Source organism: Amphiprion ocellaris, chromosome 5, assembly GCF_022539595.1.
Source record: "Amphiprion ocellaris isolate individual 3 ecotype Okinawa chromosome 5, ASM2253959v1, whole genome shotgun sequence".
NCBI lineage: Eukaryota > Metazoa > Chordata > Actinopteri > Pomacentridae > Amphiprion > Amphiprion ocellaris.
The window spans coordinates 6,056,173-6,077,401 of record NC_072770.1 but is presented as its reverse complement, the minus strand read 5'-3'; the positions used below and the strand labels follow the sequence as shown (position 1 = coordinate 6,077,401).

General features: G+C 40.2%; 2 protein-coding genes across 6 annotated transcripts; both read right to left on the bottom strand.

Moving 5' to 3' along the window:
* Positions 1-667: 667 nt before the first annotated feature.
* yod1 (YOD1 deubiquitinase) lies at positions 668-7,680 on the bottom strand. The gene is made up of 3 exons (XM_023264951.3): positions 7,613-7,680; positions 5,376-5,588; positions 668-4,150 (listed from the first exon to the last, which is right to left on the bottom strand). Exons 2-3 carry the CDS (start codon positions 5,581-5,583, stop codon positions 3,453-3,455), a joined length of 906 nt encoding a protein of 301 aa, XP_023120719.1. The 5' UTR covers positions 5,584-5,588; positions 7,613-7,680; the 3' UTR covers positions 668-3,452.
* Positions 7,681-8,743: 1,063 nt separating this feature from the next.
* Positions 8,744-21,079, bottom strand: pfkfb2b (6-phosphofructo-2-kinase/fructose-2,6-biphosphatase 2b). Of its 5 annotated transcripts, XM_023264935.3 has the most exons (17): positions 20,885-21,078; positions 20,377-20,519; positions 19,644-19,769; positions 18,720-18,816; positions 16,829-16,895; positions 16,560-16,634; positions 14,519-14,575; positions 14,257-14,381; positions 13,809-14,016; positions 13,433-13,579; positions 12,741-12,845; positions 12,404-12,533; positions 12,251-12,313; positions 12,105-12,169; positions 11,163-11,330; positions 10,485-10,507; positions 8,744-9,809 (listed from the first exon to the last, which is right to left on the bottom strand). In XM_023264935.3, the coding sequence occupies exons 2-17, from the start codon at positions 20,459-20,461 to the stop codon at positions 9,740-9,742; spliced, it is 1,611 nt and encodes a 536-aa protein (XP_023120703.1). In that variant the 5' UTR covers positions 20,462-20,519; positions 20,885-21,078; the 3' UTR covers positions 8,744-9,739. The 5 variants fall into 5 exon arrangements, 4 of the variants coding, with proteins under 4 accessions (XP_023120703.1, XP_035801689.1, XP_023120705.1 ...); XR_004846921.2 differs by having other exon boundaries at positions 10,485-11,330; XM_035945796.2 differs by lacking the exon at positions 11,163-11,330 and having other exon boundaries at positions 20,885-21,079.
* Between the last annotated feature and the right edge of the window lie 150 nt (positions 21,080-21,229).

The following is a 21,229-nucleotide window of genomic DNA, read 5'->3' as shown; positions in this document are numbered from 1 at the left end:
GCTTGCAGTCGATGCACAACATAAACAACAACATGGCTGGAAGGAGATGGTCTGACAATATGAGGTAGGCTATAGAGTGTTTGTAGCTAATATTAAGGCAACTCCATGACATGGGATAATGACGGAAGAGCCCTCCGGAGCTGTTGAAAATGTGTGTCAGTGGCTCTAGATGAAGAACGACTTGGGATCTGGAGACGTTGTGGGTCTGTCGGCGAAAAACTAAGCAAAGAAGACGCCACCACTCACATGTTCACCCCACAGAATCTGGGCAGCATGTCTGAGGAGTGTAACTCAGATCACCTAACAACTAGTCTGGCAATAAAGACCAACTGTAAACCTTGAGCAAACCAATTCTCTTGCAGACTGTAAAGCAATTCTTCTGCAGTGGGTTCTGCACCATGGGTTGTGTCAAGGTAGGTAAGTCTAGTTAGGTAACCTTCACATCTAGCAGACAGCACCGCCTGTAGAAGCACCACTTGCTTAGTCATCCTGTAGCATCTAGGTAACATGTCTGGCAGTCTTCTGTTAAAGATCTGATTTCAACACAAATAACCATTTGGCTCTTTAATGATTAACAACAGGATCAAAAAAATACCAATCATTGCAGGAGTGAAACAGAAAACATGAGGTAAACTGAAAATTAGGAAATACAAAATGACTCACACAGCACTGTTGGCTATAACTTTTATTTGTGATAACACTGAAAAAAATCAAGTAAATCCAGTTTTTCTGTAGTGCTTTGTATGCAACATTCATTGTTATTGTTAGTCATGAGAACTTAGTAAATACAAAATACAACAAAGCCATTTCATAGTTTCACCTTTATGCAAGCGGATTAATCCATGAGCACTGTTAAAATCATATAAACGACCTACGGTAACAGATGAGGAAAAAAAATCAGCAATTCACATTAAAAAAAAAATTAAAAAAGAAAATTTGACATTTTTGCTTTGCCTGTCATTCAGTCCCACCACTTGGAGGGAAATTCTGAAATTCTGAAAGAAGCTCCACTCAATTCTTCCAGTGTCAAGCTTATTGTTATTGGCAACAACTCAGGACAAATATTGCCATTAAAGACGAAAAAGAATTACTGCTCCTGCACAATGCTAGGCAACAAAAAGGTCTTTGATTTAAAAACAACTAATCCATATTATCCACCAACCTCTCCAATTAAGCATTATTTGACCTGATATTTGACATAGATAAGTGCATGCTTCATCCTTGTAGGCAGTATGCATCAAAGGAATTAGCAAAGAGATGATGCCTGAATTTACCTTAAAATGTGAGAACATGCTCCATTTGTGCAAAACAGCTTTTGGACAACATGCACTGCATACTAAACCAAAATGTGTCTTTACTTAGAATTCAACACAGAACTTACAGCTAAAAATCTGAGGGGACACGGTAAATGGTTAATGTTGATTAGCAAAGGACATGATCTGTATCTGGACTGTACCTGAACAGTAAATGCATTAAGTGGGCAGACCGGATCTCACACCATGCGCCTCACATTCATTGCAGATTTCTAGTCAGTACACTATGCCAGTCGCCTTGAATTGTTACACCCAGACAAACAGTATCACACTTGAAAGGATTTTCAAAATGTGCAGCGATTTAAACGGAAAAAGGATTTTAAAAAGATGAGTTCTTACATCATGGAACATTTGAAAGTTGCGAGCTAGACTTAAAAATTACACACCTGAAAACCTGTCGTACCCATGACAAAAAACAATGCAGCTACAGATTTTAATGTGTTGTTTACAGCACCATTACTTTAAATTTTTTTTGTCAAATTTAAAACAAACTCACTATAAATGATGTTGCAACATCAAAAAATAAAAGTAGTAAAGTCCACATACATCATTAGGCTAATTTTGGACCACAATTTGAATATATGATATTGTATTTCAAGATGCATAATGTCAATCTTAATGGCCACAGCTAAATTAATTGAGAGATGCTTAGGGGTGGGCAATCTGATGATCTTATATCATGGATGATTTTAATTAGGCAATGTTCAGTTTTTCAGAGGAATCGTACAAATCACGACATTAATGGTGCTACATTTAAGTATTTTATTTTTAAAGTCTGTCACTGCTAACCAGCTAGCCTCAGCCTGTCCCACCTCGTGTTTCCCAACTTCATGTTGGCCAGGTCACTGTAGTGGTGGTGCTTGAAATCATTCAGGTGCCTCTCCAATAAGTTTGTTATTCTGCAGATGGGCTGCTCCTGCACCATCTTGGACTGACAGTAGTCATTGTACTCCTGCAAACTGGAGGGCCACTCCAACCAGAATCAGCAGCAGGTGGAGAACTGGTTCATATGCCACTACGCCAAGCTCACCGAGGCTGCAGAGCAGAACAAGGACGCCACAAAATTTACCCATGATCAAACAGCTGACAACGGTCACCAGTTGCAAAACAAAGGAGGTAGAGTCTGTCTGCAGGACAAGACTCAGTGGAGAGGCAGCTGAACATGACAGTGATCTAGCAACCTGCAGGTCGGGGAACACAAGGCAGCAAGGAATGGGCAGGGTGGTTAGCAGAGACTTAACTTTCTAAATAAAATACTTACACATGGCATCCTTGATGACATGACCTCTACAACTCTTGTGAAAACCAGCTCATATGCCAAATTAAGATCATTTGCAAAGCTGATGATGTTATCGCATAAGTTCTACAAAATCAGCTGGGAGAATTGTGATTCAGATTATGAATTGAGATTCTACCTGAAAACATCATTACATGATCTTCTGGCCCAACTGCCCAACCTGGAGAGGTCACAACTTGCACAAATCTATATAGATTAACCAAATTACCGAAACATTGGAAGAATCTCTGAAATCTGTTCACAAGAGAAATAAAAAAACATGCTACATAACCAACAGGATGAATAACAGTCAAACTTGGTGTGCTGCATTTAAGACAACAGTGAATGGGATCACATCACAGTGCAAATAATTCTTAGCGGTTGTTTTAAACTCCATTTAGAGCCATATAGTAGTGTTTTATCACACACAACTTCAATCAGACACGGGTTCAATCATGGCAAAAAAATGCACTTTCTAATAGACAACACATCAGTCACCATTTGGTTGATGTCAGTGCAACCCAGCTGATGAGAAATCAAAACAAATCCTAAGAATTGCTTGCATATTTTACTTGACCCAGTAAAACATATTTGAAACCATCCCTAAATAGACGTACATGATGGTTTAATGCCATCAGAGCACTGCAGTAGTGTTTCGGACTTTAAGAACTGACAGCAGTTCAAAAGTAATACTGAACAGGTTAGAGGCTGAACACAGTGTCTGCAGATTCTCCAAAGATGTCACTGGATAATAATGTGAGGTAGAGGATCACACAAGCAGACGGACCAACAGAGTTGCCAGACGAGGGGCACGGGGTTGGTGGTGGTTGTATTTGTGAGAGAGAGAAAACACACGACCACTTTCACACTTCACCAAAATTGGTGTGGCCTGTCTCCTTGGCGTGTTCACGAGCTTCCTTTTGTCCCACCAGGCCTGTCTGGCACACCATGCAGCGCAATGCAAAGCGGTTAACGTCTGTGAACTGCCGCTTGCGGCGAGCCTCGTCTGCCAGCTCGAGGGCCTGGGCCAGGATTACGTCGTCTGTGGTAGAGAAGATAGTCTGGGGCGGGGCATCAGAGCCGGGGATCTCTCTCTGCAGCGGGTCATAGTGGATGCCATCATAGATCAGCAGCACACGTTTGTGGTAGCCGGCATCCTCCCCAAATCTATCTACTCTGACTGTCTGAGTGTCCACCACACAGATCTCGCATTGGTAAAACTTGGACAGGATGGACACCTCAATGGCTCCCCCCCAGGTATCATCGCGCCTTATCCAGGAGCAGTAGTCCTCATTGGTTTTTCCCAGCACTGCTTCAGAGTAAGCTGCTGGGTCACTCGACACTATCTGGGCAATAAGGCCTCGCATTTCAGGGGCACAAGCAGGGTCATACACACCACCTTCCACCACATAATAAACACTAGTGAAGAGGCAGGAGTTGTCAGCTGGGACCACTCGACGTGCCAGCACAGGTGAGGCTTCCAGGCGTGGTGCTTTAGTCACAATGGGATGATCCTGAGACTTTGGCTTGTTTTTTTCCTCTTCCACAATGAGGGTGTCTCCTGTAATGGATGAGACACCAATGACACAACACTGTTCATCCTGGTCAGACTTGGGTTTGACAAGGGAAGAGGAAAAACATCACCTTGTTTATAAGCTATCTACTTGTTGGGTGATTGTTTTTTTTTTTTAAACACGTATTTGAAATATCAATCTAAATGCAAATGCAGGTAAAGAGTAAGTTCATCCGATTATAACAAAAGCAGGTTTTCCAAGGTTTTGATATTTCCATTATTCCGATGCATACCCCAATGCAATGAAAGTGAGGTAAATTCAATTTGGGTCTCAACAGTACTGAAGGACAAAAAAATCCACAGTAACTTTTTTTCATTGAATAATCAAGAAATCACTTTTCACAGTGTAATTCATGATATTTACCCCAAACTTAGTCATTATAGTCATATTACATCCAGTGGTGGAAGAAGCATTCAAATCCTTTACTTGAATAAAATAGTAACTTTATTTTACAGTTCAATAATTGTAATAGTTTATACACCATAAGAAGTAGAAGCATGTTGTCAGCCCAATCTGGAGATGTATGGTTTTGACTGGGGCTGCACAGTGGCGTAGTGGTTAGCACTTTCACCTTGCAGCTAGAAGATCTCTGGTTCGCGTCCCGGCTTTCCCGGGATCTTTCTGCATGGAGTTTGCATGTTCTCCCTGTGCATGCGTGGGTTTTCTCCGGGTACTCCGGCTTCCTCCCACAGTCCAAAAATATGCTGAGGTTAATTGATTACTCTAAATTGCCCGTAGGTGTGGATGTGTGAGTGCTTGTTTGTCTCTGTATGTGGCCCTGCGACAGACTGGCGACCTGTCTAGGGTGTCCCCTGCCTTCGCTCGAGTTAGCTGGGATAGGCTCCAGCACCCCCCACGACCCTAGTGAGGATTAAGCGGTGTATAGATAATGGATGGATGGATGGTTTTGACTGGATGGAAAATGTATGAATAATTGTAACCTAAAAAATTAACCAATAAGGAATCATGCCAGATAAATGTAGTGGAGTAATGGTATATAGTTGCGTAAAATGAAAATATTCAAGGAAAGTACAAGTACTTTTAATTTGTACTTAAGTACAATACATGAGTAAAAGTAATTTGATATTTTATTCCACCACTGGTTACATCCTAAGGAAACATTGGGGCATGTTATTAAAATAGCTATCTAAATAATACATGGAGTGAATCTGGACCAAGTCATCTGCACATGGTGGATGTCTGACATCATACCTGATTTGATGGGGTAGTCCTTGAGGTGGGCGTCTCCATTTCGAAGATCAAGGCTCGAGGGTGGATAACCAACCATAATTTTCTGCACGTCACAGGGGATACCAGTCAGCTCCTCTACCTTACTCTTCAGCTCCTGCACACAGGACTGATGGGTCAAGCCCTGCATAATGTGGCTCCCATTTTTGGTCTTACAGCGAAGCCGCAACATCCTGCCTGCAAAAAAACATAGAAGGTCAAATTTGTAATACTGCAAGCATTTGGTAAGAACTTGACTCATCCATAAGGTCAGTTGTTGACAAGAAACTGTATTAGGTAGCTATGAAGAAGCCCTCTCTAATTATATATGACTTCAAAACCTTCACTGTAATATATCCAATCTCATTCATATGTAGTTGTATTCTTGTATCTAATGCTATAATACGGTCCCCATTAAGTGGTTTGAAATACAGTGAAAAATGTGGTAGCTTGTGCACACTATTTTGATGTTGTTTGATGACTCAAGACATTCTTTAAATTTTGAAAATATAATCCTAAAAAACAAAAACTGTGCTGTAGTATGAAAGTAGATAGGGATGGCATGAAAGGCTTGTTGACCAATTGTTGACTCAACAGATGGATTTTTGTCCAGCTGCTAGTTCAGATGTTTCACTTCTGAAAGTCTGAGCTTTCCAAACGTAACTATTTATAATAATGGTTACATAGTGTCAGACAACTCACTATTTTAAATACAATAGTTAAAAGCATACAGTGCATTAGTACTGTTTAGGATTACTGCTGATTTGCAACTATTAACCTTCATTAAAACATGGCCTATAATTGACAAAAGCTTTAAACAAACATTTTCTTTTCTGTAGATGCAGGCTTGCTGACATCTATATCTAATGGATCATTAAAATATCAAAAAATGCAGCAAGGTGTATTAAACAACAAGCTAAATTTCCAAAAGCTCTCAATTTTCTTTAGCTTGGACTAAAATTATATCTTAATTCATCAATCCAAATTTGTAAATGTAAAAAATGTCAATACGTATGAGGCTAGAGGAGGTGAGGTCAAACATATTTGCAATGAACAGAAAAAACTACTTGCAACTGTTTTGATAAAGAATTGTTTCAGCTGCCAAATATTGTCTAACAGACAAATGTGATCTGTGAATCTTGTCCACCTGAGACTAAACTGTGATAGTTTTTTCCGCTGTTGTGTCTGTACTATAAGTGATTGACAGATGAATCAATAATGGCAATCCATATTTACTGGCAGTCTTTGGGTCCGGTAGCCCATTAGCCCAGGTCTGTATCTCTCATGATAACTGGAAAACAGATTGGCCGTTTGAAAACACCATTGTGGCAAAGAACATGACTGCAGAACAACGTAAGTGTCGTTAACAACCTGGTGGGTTTTCAAACCACCACCGGATGATTTACTTATTAAAACTCCAAAGATGACCCAAAAACTACAGCTATCTGAAACACACATAAGCTCATCTCCAAATGATTTAACGACCTTTGAACATTTTGGCATCGGTTTATCCTTACAGCAATCTGCACGCTGCTCAATCAAAGCAAAAACTGGTGGAGGACTTGTCTTGCTGTAGTAGTTATTTACGTTAGCCGCTGCTTCACCATGTACACTGGCTATGAACAGCTAATGGTATTTGTTAGCCACTGCTACACATGAAGCAACGAGATGTCGAGTACCCTACACTGTGCTGGTACATATATCATAATACCGGTATCTAAACAGGCCTGGCGTTACAATTGAACTGCTGATGAACAGCAGTAGAGTACAAACTCCTGACAGCGACATTGCTTTGTTTTGGTTTCTTTGTTCTGCTAGTTGACGTTGACGACTTAACTCGGCACTAACACAGACAGCCGGCTAAACAAGCAGCTCCCTGTTAAGTGACAAAATTCAGCAGTGTACAGAGCAAGCTGTCATTATAACTCCAAAAATATTCAGTGTGTTAGACATAGTTTTCCTGGAAATGTGTGAAACAAACACAGTCGCCCGGTGTCAGACAAATTTACGTTGACGGGAGCAGCTAACCATATCGTGTATCATCCGCTAACGTTAGCATGCTAACCTGCACATTAACTTGGCGCTCATCGTACAGTTTTGTTTCAGGGTCTTCGCATCAGTTTAACCTTTAATAAGATCCGTTACTTGTCTACTGGCAAAACTACACACGACCAGGGACATACAGTGACACGACAGCAAGCTTGACGATTTTGTTTTCTTACCTGCCGTTGACTGCAGCCTTGCCTGCCTCAAACAAAACACCCAGTGAGAGACACTGATATAGAGTACGTCACCGTACGTCCGTATTGCGTCATTACGCTCTCTGCTAAGAAACCCGCGCTTTTACCGTCGATTCTGTAATAGATGGAACTTAGTGTTTGAGATATTGATATTTGCAGTGTGTGCATTGTACACAACATACACTACCAGTCAAAAGTTTGGGCACACCTTCTCATTTAAAGTTTTGTCTTTATTTTCACGGCTACTAACATTGTGGATTCTCACTGAGGACATCAAAACTATGAATGAACACATATGGAATTATGTAGTTAACAAAAAAGTGTGAAATAAGTGAAAACATGTTTTACATTTTAGATACTTCAAAATAGCTCCCCTTTACTTTGATCGCTGCTTTGCACACTCGGCATTCTTTCAATGAGCTTCATGAGGTAGTCACCTGAAATGGTTTTCCAGTAGTCTAGTCTTGAAGGAATTCCCAGAGATGCTGAGCACTTGTTGGCTGTTTTGCATTCACTCTTGGGTTTAGGTCAGGTAATTGTGGAGGCCAGGTCATTTCACGCAGCACTCCATCACTCTCTTTCTTGGTCAAATAACCCTAACCCTAACACAACGCAACTGATGGTCCCAACCCCATTAAGAAGGCAAGAAATTCCACAAATTAACCTTGACGAGGCACACCTGTTAAGTGAAAACCATTTCAGGTGACTACCTCATGAAGCTCATTGAGAGAAACAATTTTTGAGGACAAATTTAGTCATGTTAGCTCATCTGTCTTTCTGTTACTGCAAACAAAATACGATTACTTTACACTGTTTAGTCACCAGGGCTCAGAATATGTCTATTTCCTCTACATGACTTAATTTTGTGTTAAGATGTTCTCTCTGTCTGTCCCCATAGCTATGAACCATAAATCTTGCAATTTAATTACACTCAGTTCCGGTATGATACAATTTTGCATAAATAAAAAAAAATACAAAATGAAGATCACAAATAACTTGTAAAAGTGTTGGACTAATCCTTGTGGAAGATGAGACAAGCAGCAATATCGTATGTGTGTTTCTTACATTGTCAGAAAGTGTCAACAAAAAAAACAAACAAACAAACAAAAAAGCTCACGTCCCTTCAAAACTCATGTTTATTGTCTGCTTAAAAGGCACAGTAGGCTGCTTTGAGCAGGCCAATAACTTATCAACAGTCAAACATTACAGAGTCATAGACTTAAACTTGGACCACTCTATTATTAGATGAAATACAAAGATTCTGCTTGTTGGAAGAAAAAATATATTAAAACACATTCATTGCCAGTATGATCAAATGAACAAAAATGTCAAAAAAATAGCTAACATGTCAAACATATAGTTTTGTTGCACAATATCTCTTCCCAGAATACATAGGCAAGAGGAACAGTAGATGAACATTTGGGGTTTAGTGTTCATTGTGACAGTTAACACTAGAGTAACACATTAGGATTTCAAATTTCTCTACCTGCTGCTGGTGTATAGTATGTCCAGCAATGTGATGTATTTTCTAACTACACAGAAACACAGAATGCTTCCAAAGCAGATGGAGAAATTTCAGTAAATTTCCTATAGAACCTGACTAACATACTCTCAAATTAAGACAAAACAGATGATGGGTGAGGAATACATTTGACAAGAATCACATCTACAGATCGTTTGTATATATGGTATAATATATGCTTGGATTTGTATTATAAAAATATTTTTACAGCATCTACTTTATAGCATGTTCCATTTGCAATTGTGGAAGTTGATTTTCATCATAATGCATAACTTCAGTAAGGCATTGCAGTATTTACACAGAGAAGTAGTTGCCAGTTCTGTAATACAATATCTTCTGTTGGCTGACTGATTTTGTTTGGCGCACATGCAGAAGTATTTATGATACTAATGATAAGGCTTCCAGTTCAAAGCCTCAGCATGCAGAGAAGAGACAGAGCTTGAGATAAATAGGAACGTGTTATCTCGGGCATAAGTGACCCCACTTGAAAAGAAACTGTCCTTTGATTGAACAAAACGTGTACTTCTAACTTTTGTTTCATGGTTGAACCCAGAAGTTCCCCACACTATGCCATGAGGATCTCATCTTCACTCAGAAGCGGACACAGCCACTAGTTTCGTCTGGGCTGTCAAAGTCGATTCCTTCACACAGGGACTCCTTCAAGAAAAAAGAAAATGTCACTGACATTCACAACTCAATTCCCGGCAGCACCAAATCCTGTTTGAGGAAACTAATAGCTTCCCTGACAGCACAGGACTCTCAGGTTTAAACTAAAAAAAATTAGGCCATTATCTGAAGTGAAGGTAAAACACCCACATTAGCATGTTTTCAGTAAGTGATTAAGTATAAATCACATTCTGATCTTCTATATGATTGGCTCCAAATTATAATCTTGTACACTGGCCTAACCAGCTTAGATCTACACAACATAGTATTCATACAACATATGGTTAATGTATGTAGACTAAATAGCACATTTTTGTAATTATTTCAACTTTAGTTTAAAATATCTGTAAATGTCTGCAGTACTATCATCAAAGAGTTTTATTGAAATAATTTTCATTATCGAGGCCATTTAATTAAGTCCTAAACATTCAATAAATGATAGTGCTCCTGATAAGGTGGCTGAGATAAAACAAAGTTGATAAGAAGTTTCACTGTGCAAAGGTAATTAACGGTTAGAGAAACTGAAAGACTGAAAACCATAAAAAAAAAACAAAAAAACGCACCACTGTGACAGCATATATTGACATGAGTTACAGTGACATGAGTTGAAATGTGGGAAAGAAAATGAAAGATTTGCTACATGTACTAAGTCTCCCAAATACTCACAGACAACCGCTTCCTATCCGAGTCTGTAGGACAAGTTTGGAGAAAGTGGAGAAAGAGAAAGATAGATAGAAATGTGGAGTAGGACTGAGGCACTGTACAGACAATGCAAGGCCAACAAATACACAACACTTACAAATATGAATATGCATTTTAAAATGTCCACATTTTCTCTCTCTGAAGTGGTTAATATGTCTTTTACCACCTTAACAACGGGAATTGCTGTATTATGTTACACTGAGACAAAGTTTCACCTGGTGTTTTCTGGTTTATTATATGTGTACATGATCATTTGTAATAAAGTACTGTACATATATATCTCTGATGTTTGTGTGTCTTTTGTGTCCAATTAACTCCAAAAGGAGCTTCTCTCAGCAAAGAGTAGGCATGCTGTTCTGCATATTCAAGCTGGACACAGCCCGGTAGTGATGCAGAGGTCATGCAAGACAACGTATAGAGAAAGAAACAACATTCAAGTCTCAAAATATGCCCTGAAAGAGAGAGATAGATGGAAGGGTGGATTTCATGTAAGTCAGTTGCAACACAGAGATTAAATCATCGAGAGGATCCTGAAATGAGGCAAAGGAATGCCAAACACAGGGTTACAGCTACGGTGGGAGGTGACTGATTACAGCTGACGGTGACAGATTTAGAGGGAAAGCCTGTGAGTCTATCACTAACTTGGCTTTGCCGTCCCTCTGGCATCAGAGCCGATGGGGTGGGGGCAAGCGGTAGCCAGGGCTGGTTGCCTGCACTGTAGAGCCTGGGCCGCTTGACCTGGTCGTGACTGGACAAGGGGGTGTAACTATTCCGGCGATGTATGATAGCAGAGTCCTTCGGGATTTTACCCTGGTAGAAGATGAAATACCGCAGGTGTTAAGGAAAAAGGTCTGGGAACACTCAACATCAGGGGACACCTGATGAGAGACAGCCAAGTAAAGCAGCTGTCCTCTCCACATTGATCCACAGCAGCAAGTAAGAAAACTGAAGCTTTTTTAGCAAGGAAAAAAAAGCTGTTTCCATTTGTATTATTCTACTACACAACACAAAACATTAACCAACAGTGACAGTACAGCCCTGATGACATAGGACAGACAGACACCTGCTTCCATCAAGACAGTAAACCGTGTTTAAAAAAAGGCAGATTTCAAAATGGGACTTACAGCTCAAATACACAGTATACATAATCTGAATATCAGGATAGAACCAGAGTAATGGTAATGATTGGTTCAGCCAAGCAAGGTAGCATGCTCAGCCATAGCTTCAATCAAGGTGAAATATAACAAAAATAATGTCTCACTTTACAGTCAGAGCCTCACAGCTCAAGCCAGGCTAATTAATTAAGGTTAAACATACAAAGGGGAGTAACAGAAAGGAGTTAAGGAAGCAAAGCCTCACAGATAGGGGATAAAGTGTGATTGCACTGCAATTCTACTGAACCAAGACACAACAAACAACAGTCTGTTTGACTTTGACTTTGACCTTCACTGACTAATTTAGTGAAAGTAAATAACAAAGACATATTCTGCACATATGATCACAATAAAAAGTTCTAATTCAACAATGCTGAATGCACATTTATGCAGAAATGTGATATATTCAGCTCTGTTTGGTGCAACTTACAAGAGGCCGGTCTCGATGTGTGTTTACTGCCTCCACATTAAGATAAAACATCTCCACTTTACAACCTAGGAGATAAAAGATGAAGTAACTTTAACTTCTGTTCTTCTGTTGTGTGGTAACAGTCTTATGTTTAGGTAAAGACCTACCATACGCAACAGGGGTGAGCTTGAGCACTGTGTGGAGCGGACATTTCATGTATGGAAGATCATCTGTGGATTGAAGAAGAGAGTGTATATATATATTACTGTCTTCCTGAGTGAACTGCTGCATGTATCTGTGTGTATTTGTGTTTGTCTGACCTGCACCCTTGTCCAAGAAGTAAGCAAGGAGACAGCGCATCACAGCCTGGTGGCAGACAACCAGCACGTTGCCCTGTCTCTCTAACTCCATGATGACTGGCTCCAAACGCTGGACAAGATCTTGGTAGGACTAATGAGCGAGAAGAGACCATTTCAGCCTCACATGTCAATAATAATAGCGTTAGCAGCTAAAAGGAGCGGCAACAACAATGCTGTTAGAGAAAGAAAGCTGATGATCTGATGGAACGACACCAACCATACAGGCCCAACTTAGCAACCATCTAGACAAATTTAGTTAATTAAAATACAGGTAATTATGTGGAGTAGTTCAGATCACCTCTCCTCCTGGGTAGCGATAGTGGTACTTGTCCTGGTCCCTCAAAGCAAACTCCTCTGGGAATGTCTCCTGGATCATCTCATAGGTCATCTCCTCACACACACCCTGGGAAAGGAAGACAAAATATTTGTTCTCATGTCATACAACAAATAAAAAGGTCAATGGAAGCTCTTTCATGGCATACAATCAAGGTGAAGAGAAACATTTCAAGTTGAGTGCCTAAGAAAACATGAATACAGAAATCAACTAAATGAAGACTGTATAAAGAAACCAAGGATTTAAAAAAAAAAACTGCTTCATACAATTGAAGTTATGATATAAAACTTGTGCTTAGTTAAAATGCAGACTGACTACACAGCTGATGATGCACTGTGACTACTGAATAAGTGCAGTTTAATTATAGCATATGCCTAGCTATGTCAAGAGTGCCAGAAGAATGACCAGGATCTTTTCAAAGAGGTTTTCATCAGGCTTTTGTTTTTCCTTAGGACAATTCTTTGTGCTTGAAAAGGATCAAAAGAGCTGGTATGTTCTGTTGTTTTGTAATTCCTACTTCTGCACTGACACATTTTCTACTGATTGTCTGAGAAGAGCACGGAACATTATAGCTCCTGTCTAAACCAGAGCTCCATGAAACTGTCATGATTGTTTATAACGGTGCAGTCGTAGAGGTCAGATGACAGGGTACTGACAGCATCGATCTCGTTGAGGATCTTCCACTGCTCATAAGGCACACCAAGCTCCTCTGCTGTCTGGATGGTCCTCCTCAGCTGGCTCGTCCACACCTTCAAATCCGACAGCTTGTGCTCATCAACGAATTCACGCAGAGTATGGGCGAACTGGGATGTGAGAGACAGACAGAAGTTTCAATCTGTTCAGTATTAATGATATTTCTGCTTCATTAGATTTCTGTTCAGTGGATAGAGGCAGGGAAGCGAGAGGATTAAAGGAAAGAAAGGTCATGACTCAAGTGTTGAAATTATTCCTCCTCTTTGATTCCCGTTCAGACGTCCCTGGCTTTGCAGTTAATAAAATCAGGATTATAATACAGAACTTTGATAATCATACCTGTCTCCCTCGAGGAGAGAGTTCAGAGTCTCCTCCAATGCGCCCTTCAACATTGTGGTTGCTCTCTCCATGCCGACACAGGTAGATGGAGTGAGAGTGCACATGGATGTTCATGAGGTAGTAGACAATCTTGCTCTGGATGTAGTCCTGCACCCGGTTCACCAGGAAACGCCGACCCACGTTTATAACCTTGATAAATGAGAGGTCCCTGCAGGTGCCAGTGAATCATGTTGGTGAATTCAATTCCTTACTGTCACCATCTAGTGTTTATTTTCTGAATTGCAAATCTAATCCCCTAAAATTCCAATATACTGGTAATCATGTGCTTAAAAGAAAAAAAGCTTTAGAAGAGTGATATAGTAGTATTTTTTATTGTTGATTTGGATAAATCAAAGAAATAAAAGGGTATCTGAGTAAAGAAAAGCACTGAGATTTGAAAAATTCTTACTTGTCATAGTCATCAGGATCTAATGGTTGATAAGTGACCTTGTAGCACTCAATTCGTTTCAGGAAGTCATCCATTACTCTCTCTCTGTGTCTCTCTGGGTAGTCTGGACTGGACACTTTCACTTCCTGTTCCAGGTATGTAACACATTCAGACAATGTGAGCAGGCAGAACAGACAGTGTGAATATTAATAGATCATGGGTTTGACCCAGATGAAAGGTTGCAGTCAAAGCTTAAAGCCAGGAAGGTGACCTGAGATCATACCAGAATATTAGCAGCAATGACTTCTGGGTCGTCGCACACCGACTCCACAAAGAACACCTGTTGGAAGAGGGGCAACTCAGAGGATCAGCTTATACTAAACCTTCCTGAAACTGACAATTAAATCTATGTTACACAAGTTTCCTAGTCAGACATTAAAGGAAAGGGTGGGAATTTTGGGAAATCTTTTTTTTTTGCTTTCTTGAGACAGTTAGATGAGCTGGAATATTATGTGCTGAACTACTACAAATGGCACATGATTACGATGTTATGTATGAATCAGTGAGCTTTAGAGGTGCTGCTAGGCATATTCCATTACCCTCAGACAGAGACAGTTTCTACCTGGTTCCAGTCTTAAGTGCTGACCTGGACTAAGAAAAGCTGTAACGCCAGAATGTGCTGAGAATCTCTCCAGTCTCTACCCTAAACTCATTCTCTCTCGCACTAGCATCCTCTTCTGGCCTATTCTATTCTATTCTATACTATCAAGACACACACAATTATGGTGCTCAGTACCGTTTGTTCATTTATTATTGAATCTCTTTTTCTTTTGTGTTGGTTTGGTTTTCTTTTCTTTTTTTCAAATTTTTATTTATTTTTTTTTTTCTATTGATGGACAGTTAGTAGTTGGGCATAACACACCACCTTACAATCTTTAATTGCAATAGCAACGCCTGTTATTTTCTATCCCTGTTCATCCTGTTCGTCCTGTTCGTCCTGTCCAGTCTTTGTTTCCCCCACACATCACTGAGGTGTAGCACTGCCCTCCCTGGCTCATAATAGGGAATTCTAATAAAGAAGGTCTGCTTAGCTTTCAGGGAGGGCTGGTGATGGTCACACACATGCACTAAATATTAAAATATTTTGTTGCAAGACTAAAATATGCATCAATCTCATATAATGTTGACTCCCCTTTTGTGGAGTTAAACAATGAGAACAAATGCAGACAAAAAAAAAAAAAAAAAAAAAGCTGTAACTTTATATGTAACAGACAGACATTAGAGTGATATTGATCTTGAAAACTAACACAGCAGAAAGCCAATAAGTGTATTTCTCAAAATATTAAACTATTCTTTTATAGCTAGCCTAGTTATGCTGCCCATCACTGTATGATCTCTTGTATGATCTTGCTGTCATTTAACAGACATATAGGGTGCATTTTTTAGCTGAAGGTTTTGAATATTTCTTCTTTATTCCTACACATTTACTTTCACGCTGTGGTGTTTTTTTGGTGTACTACTGAAAACATTAACCAGACAGTGAAATGAACACAACAGCATGACACAGGAAGCAGGAATGTATATTAAATAGTATGTACATGTACAGTATGTACAATATGTCCAAATGTGCACTTGCTCACAGCACAACTAGGGGTCGAAACCGGTTTCCTTTCCTCCTTCTAGACTAAGTCTATTATTGTGTGTTTAAAGTGAGATTTTGCAACCCTTAAATAATTAAGAAAAACAACCTTCCTCTGACAGCGAAAGTTTGATTTAAAGTTTGATTTAAAGTGGCTACAGTTGATGCTGTTTAGCAAATGTTGCACAGGCTGTGTTCCAAATCACATACTGTTTTCTTTCATTGTGTACTGCAGCTGGATAGTTCAGTGACTAGCACCACTGACTTTGGCAAGGGAGATTGGTGCTTCAAATCCCAGCCAGAGTGCAGTTGTCCAGTGAGACAAGGTTCTTAGTGCTGCCCTGCCTACCTACCTTGTGTTGTATGTATGTATCTCAGATGTACGTCACATTGGATAAAAGCATTGGCTGAATGTAAATTGCGATGCATGTAGTATGTGTACAACTGGGATATACGACTTCTTCAAAATATTAAGCTTTGGCCACCTTCCTCATTTATCCGTTGCCATCTGTTGTGCAAAATTAGCTGTTATCTACCTGTGTGCTCTTGGCGAATCAAACTTCTTCATCCTTAATGAGACACAGTGACATATGTGATGCACCTTCTGCTGTGCCAAGGATTGCGAGACAGGATGAACAAAAAAAGTAGACAATTTTACAATTACATGCATCACATGCAATTTTACCTTGAAAGCATTCTCCTTCACAAAAGCTTGAATGAGGTCTCGTCGTTCTCTTGTTGTGTTTGTTGCATCGAAAACCTGATAAAAGAGGAAAAATAAAGAAAATATTTCTCTGTGGTAAATGTTTGTGGGACAGTTCAGGATTATGACTGTGCGAATGTTTGATGCGTCTCTGATCTGGATATCCTTAAAAAAGGGAGTGGAAACGAGCCAACATCAACACACAGGCCAACAGAGAAACAGCGGCACATAAAGGCAAAGAGACGACTCACTGCAATCTGACCTCCCTCCTCCGTCAGGTACGCCTTCACATCCTGCAGAGCTACCAGAGCACACTGCCTGCAGGAGAAACAGCAAATCTCATTCACCGAAAGCCACACTCACTGGAATTTACATCCCAGTGTCAAATGTTAGGTTTTTTATTTGCTCTCCAAGTTTACCAGTGATCTAAAATAGATTTGTATCTCTGTGTAAGGGGTTTACATGGCATTTGGGTTAAAAGATCAGTTTTCTCATCTTATGCTCATGGTATTTGTTATGCCAAGAGAGTGGAGTAGCCACTTCTAAGATTTCTGAAGCCAGCTCAATAGATTAGAGGTATATAGGATTTCAACTGAGCTGCTAAAAATGCATTTAAACCCCCTGCAGCAATTTGGTTACAGGTTTGACAATCCAAAGATCTTAATGTGCAGTTTTGCTTGGGACTAATCTTCTGGAGCTGCAGCCAAGTCATATTTTTTATTGGTTGATTAAATCTACCAGGAGGGAAGATGGCTAAGATTTGCAGAGCAGACATGCTATTCTCATGTCCATCAGATCCATCCATCCATCCATCCATCCATCCATCCATCCATCCATCCATCCATCCATCCATCCATCCATCAATCCTCATTAGGGTCGCGGGGGGCTGGAGTCTGGGGACACCCTAGACAGGTCCTCAGTCTATCACAGGGCTACATATACAGACAAACAATCACACTCACATTCACACCTATGGACAATTTAGAGTTACCAATTAACCTGAGCATGTTTTTGGATTGTGGGAGGAAGTCAGAGTACCCAGTGAGAACCCACGCATGCACAGTGAGAACATGCAAACTCCGTGCAGAAAGATCCTGGGAAGGCTGGGACACCCCTTCCTGGCCTAGCTGCAAGGCGAAGGTGCTAACCACTAAACCACTGCGCAGACTATTCTCATGTGGGTAGGTTAAATGTAAAGCTACAGTAACTTAGAGTAGAGTCAGACTGGAGACTGGAGGTGCCAAAAGGTGGATTTCATTACTTTGGACAGAGCAATGCTAACTGCTTCCTCTTGTCTGTTGTCTTCACGCTCATCTAAGCTAAGCAGTTGCTGATAGTAGACCTATGTAATACTAGACATCAGGGCAGTGTCAATCTTCACATCTAAATTCCCAAAATGTTGAACTATTTCTTGATCTCAGTGAAACAGTTTAGATTTGATAAAATAATGGGCTCTTTTGTGCAGTAACCCCACAAATCTGATCTCCAAATCTCATCTAACACCAAAGTAATGTTTTACCAAAATGTCAACCTATTCTTCTAAGCCTTACCAGTTGAAACTTTCCTCTAAAAAAAAAAAAAAAAAAAAAAACTCAGCAAATTCTCAGAATTATTTACAGCTACTGTTTGACCCAGGATGGGTACCCATGCAACACCCTTGAGAGCTTCTGTCAGCTTCAGAGTGACAGCGGCAGCTTGTTTAATATCTAGGTCACAATCCAGCACTGTGATGCTGTCAGGAGCCTGTCACATTTTTATGATAGCCTTGAACGGCAAACCCCATTTCAGTTACTACCAGAAAATACCACGAGAGAGAGAGAGGCCTTTTTATTCTTTGTTAATCTTCTTTGAGACCTTGGCACTGATTCAGAGTGGATAACCACAAGAATTTGGTGGACAGACTTTATTATGCATGTTGTGTGTGCGTGTGCGTGTGTGTGTGTGTTTTAGGTTGTGTGAACACTGGGGTGACCCTGGCTAGATATTGACTGCTGGCCATAAAACAGCTTAGTCACTGATGCAGCAGTGGAAGCTGCAGAATACCAAATGAATGGAAGAAATGTGATATTCCAACAGTGGAGATATTATAGCTACTCATACTATTAGATAATATGTGAATATTCCTTGTAAGGACTGACTTACTTCCTTATTTTCATGGCTTCTTCATTGTCGTGACGGAAGAAATCATAGGACTTATAAGCTCTGACAGCCTCTCTGCGGTACACGCCCAAGTTAAACACTGCAAAATGAACAAATGACATTAACCTTTGTCCTGCTCATGCTACTGGTTTTTATATCTGAAGGCATTTGAGCTCTTGTATGTAATTACAACAATAACAGTTCAACTGAATTCAATAGGTTAGCTATTCTGGGATACTCTGATGTACAGTGCCAACATTTAAATTTTCTTGTAGTTGGAGGTTGTCAGTCTTTGGTTTTCAATTTTTCCCCTCATAAGTGTTTTTGCTACTCTTTTTTTGCTCTGTATGCAATACTGATTGCATGTGTCTCTGTCTTGTAAAGGGGCAATTCTTGTGTTGCTTTTTAAGAGATTAAGCCTTTTTCCCAAGAGCCTCAGGATTGAGGGTTTTTATGAATAAAATAAAATTACTTGACAGCAATACAAAGAAGGATTGAAAGCAAATGAAAGTTTAATGAATGCATAGTATTCACCTTTCAATAACAACTTCCAAATCCAACAATCCTAGCTTGATGAACATCATCAATCTGATTAAAATATCATGTTTAACCGCACTAAGAATTACTGGCAAGATCCAATTTGATCTGTATCAGGTTGACCTAAATCAAGATCAAAATCTAAATTTAAAATACTATACTACACTGTACTATATATAGCAACGATGTACTGTACTGTATAGGAACTGTACATGAAACAGTTAAATATAGCACACACATAGCAAAGAACATTCATATGTTGATGGCTAGATGTTCATATCGTTTGAAATTTAAAATGGGGCAGTGAAGTAACCCACAAAAATAGTTCAAATTTACAGCTGGGATGAGTTGAAATGTAATGTCATAGAAATGCTATGTGTCGTGTACTACCTTTGGTCGGGACACCGATCCAGTTGAGGTAACGTGTGAGTTTCTTTGACATGTAGGTCTTTCCTCTTGCAGGCAGGCCGATCATTACAATCACTGTTGGAGAATTTGTCATATAAGAAGCCCACGCTGCACAGGAGACAGATACACACTAATTAAAGTCCCAAGTCATATGCACCTTAATCAGCTGCCTTTCAAAAGATAACAAACAGCAGGCAGAGAAAGAAGGTCAAATAGATATGAATTTACTAGACTTCATCACAACTGATGAATATCCTCTTTAAATACTGCAACAAAAGTGCATTTTGTTGCTATTATAATAACTAGGCCATGTGTGCACTGGACAAAAATAATGTGTCTCTTTGGACACAAATATCATCTGTGGACTGGGTTCAAAGAAGTTATCAGAAGAAATTAAAAGAGGAAACATCCTGGGAGAAGAAAGCAATCTTCTAAAGAACTGTGCCCAGAAGGTGTCACACAGAGTATTTTTATATCACTGGTCATAATTTACGTTCTTTTTCTTTTTTTGCCAACAGGGAGAGATTCCAGTCTCTTGAAAAGTGTCTTCTGTAGGTTGGAGCCTAAATGAAGAGGCTTCCCTGTGACAGAGATGATTTAGAAGCTCTTTGTATGCTGAATTCAGTCGAATAATACAAGGTGTTATGTTACAGGTGCACCTGGACACTCAGAGCTTGTGCAAATCTAATTGTGGAGAAACCTCAAGTTTACTTACAGCATTTCTTCTCATGCATTCTCAGGTCTGTTTTCTTGGCCTCTGTTGAGTTTGCAGGGCCATTGTCTCTCTGAGTGCCTGACATGTTGAAGTTCTGCTGGAGCTCAGTTCAAAATCTCTCACAGGATCATCATCAAGCTGGTCTGAAACACAGAAATCAAGTAGTTTGTGATCTGCATGCCTGAGACAGGAGAGAATTCTGCACACAGAGATGGAGCTTTTCTATAGATGGATGTGGGCTTCATGTATCCCTGGCAACATAGGCTGCAAACTGGGGATGTAAGGATGAGGAGAAAAGGCACTGCCACATCATCTGTTCGAAAAAAAAAGGAAAAGGGGTTGGCTACAAGCACTGTATTTACAAAACCGCCCATGAGCGAGATAAGCAGTGATGTCCTTTAATCTCAGAGGGTTGACCGAGTTCACTCCGGAATGATTTATAGCATAATCCGCATCACATAGTACCCACACTGACCACCTTTTATATTCAGCGTTGCATTTTTGTTACCTGATCGGAAGGCGAATATAATGAGTCGTGTTTGTCTGCGACACCTCTCTCTGCGGATGCACCGGGGGATCTCCGGATCTGCCGGACCGGGAGTCTGCGTCCGTCGCTGCGGCGTGAGGAGCCAGTCTGCTCGGCCTGTCCTTGGTGCTGATGTGCCTGATCGGCCGGCTGGTGTCTTTTCCAAGCTGGAGGCGTGCCTGTACGTCAGATTTCTTTTTTTTCCTCCTACCGTAACGTTGATAATAGATCTACAGCAGGACACTCCACTGCACAGCGCCGTGTTACTAATTCATAAGCGGAGAGCTGTAAAGGCTCTGCAGACGATCAGCTGCTGCACAACCGTTT

Coding starts and splice junctions, on each gene's coding strand:
- yod1 (XM_023264951.3), bottom strand. CDS start 5,583: ATGTTGCGGCTTCGCTGTAAGACCAAAAATGGGAGCCACATTATGCAG. Junction 4,151..5,375: donor GGACTACCCCATCAAATCAG/GTATGATGTCAG, acceptor CATCCATTACAG/GAGACACCCTCATTGTGGAA.
- pfkfb2b (XM_023264934.3), bottom strand. CDS start 20,461: ATGTCAGGCACTCAGAGAGACAATGGCCCTGCAAACTCAACAGAGGCC. Junction 12,846..13,432: donor TCCTCAACGAGATCGATGCT/GTCAGTACCCTG, acceptor TTCCTTTCCCAG/GGTGTGTGTGAGGAGATGAC. Junction 12,314..12,403: donor CTTCTTGGACAAGGGTGCAG/GTCAGACAAACA, acceptor TTCAATCCACAG/ATGATCTTCCATACATGAAA.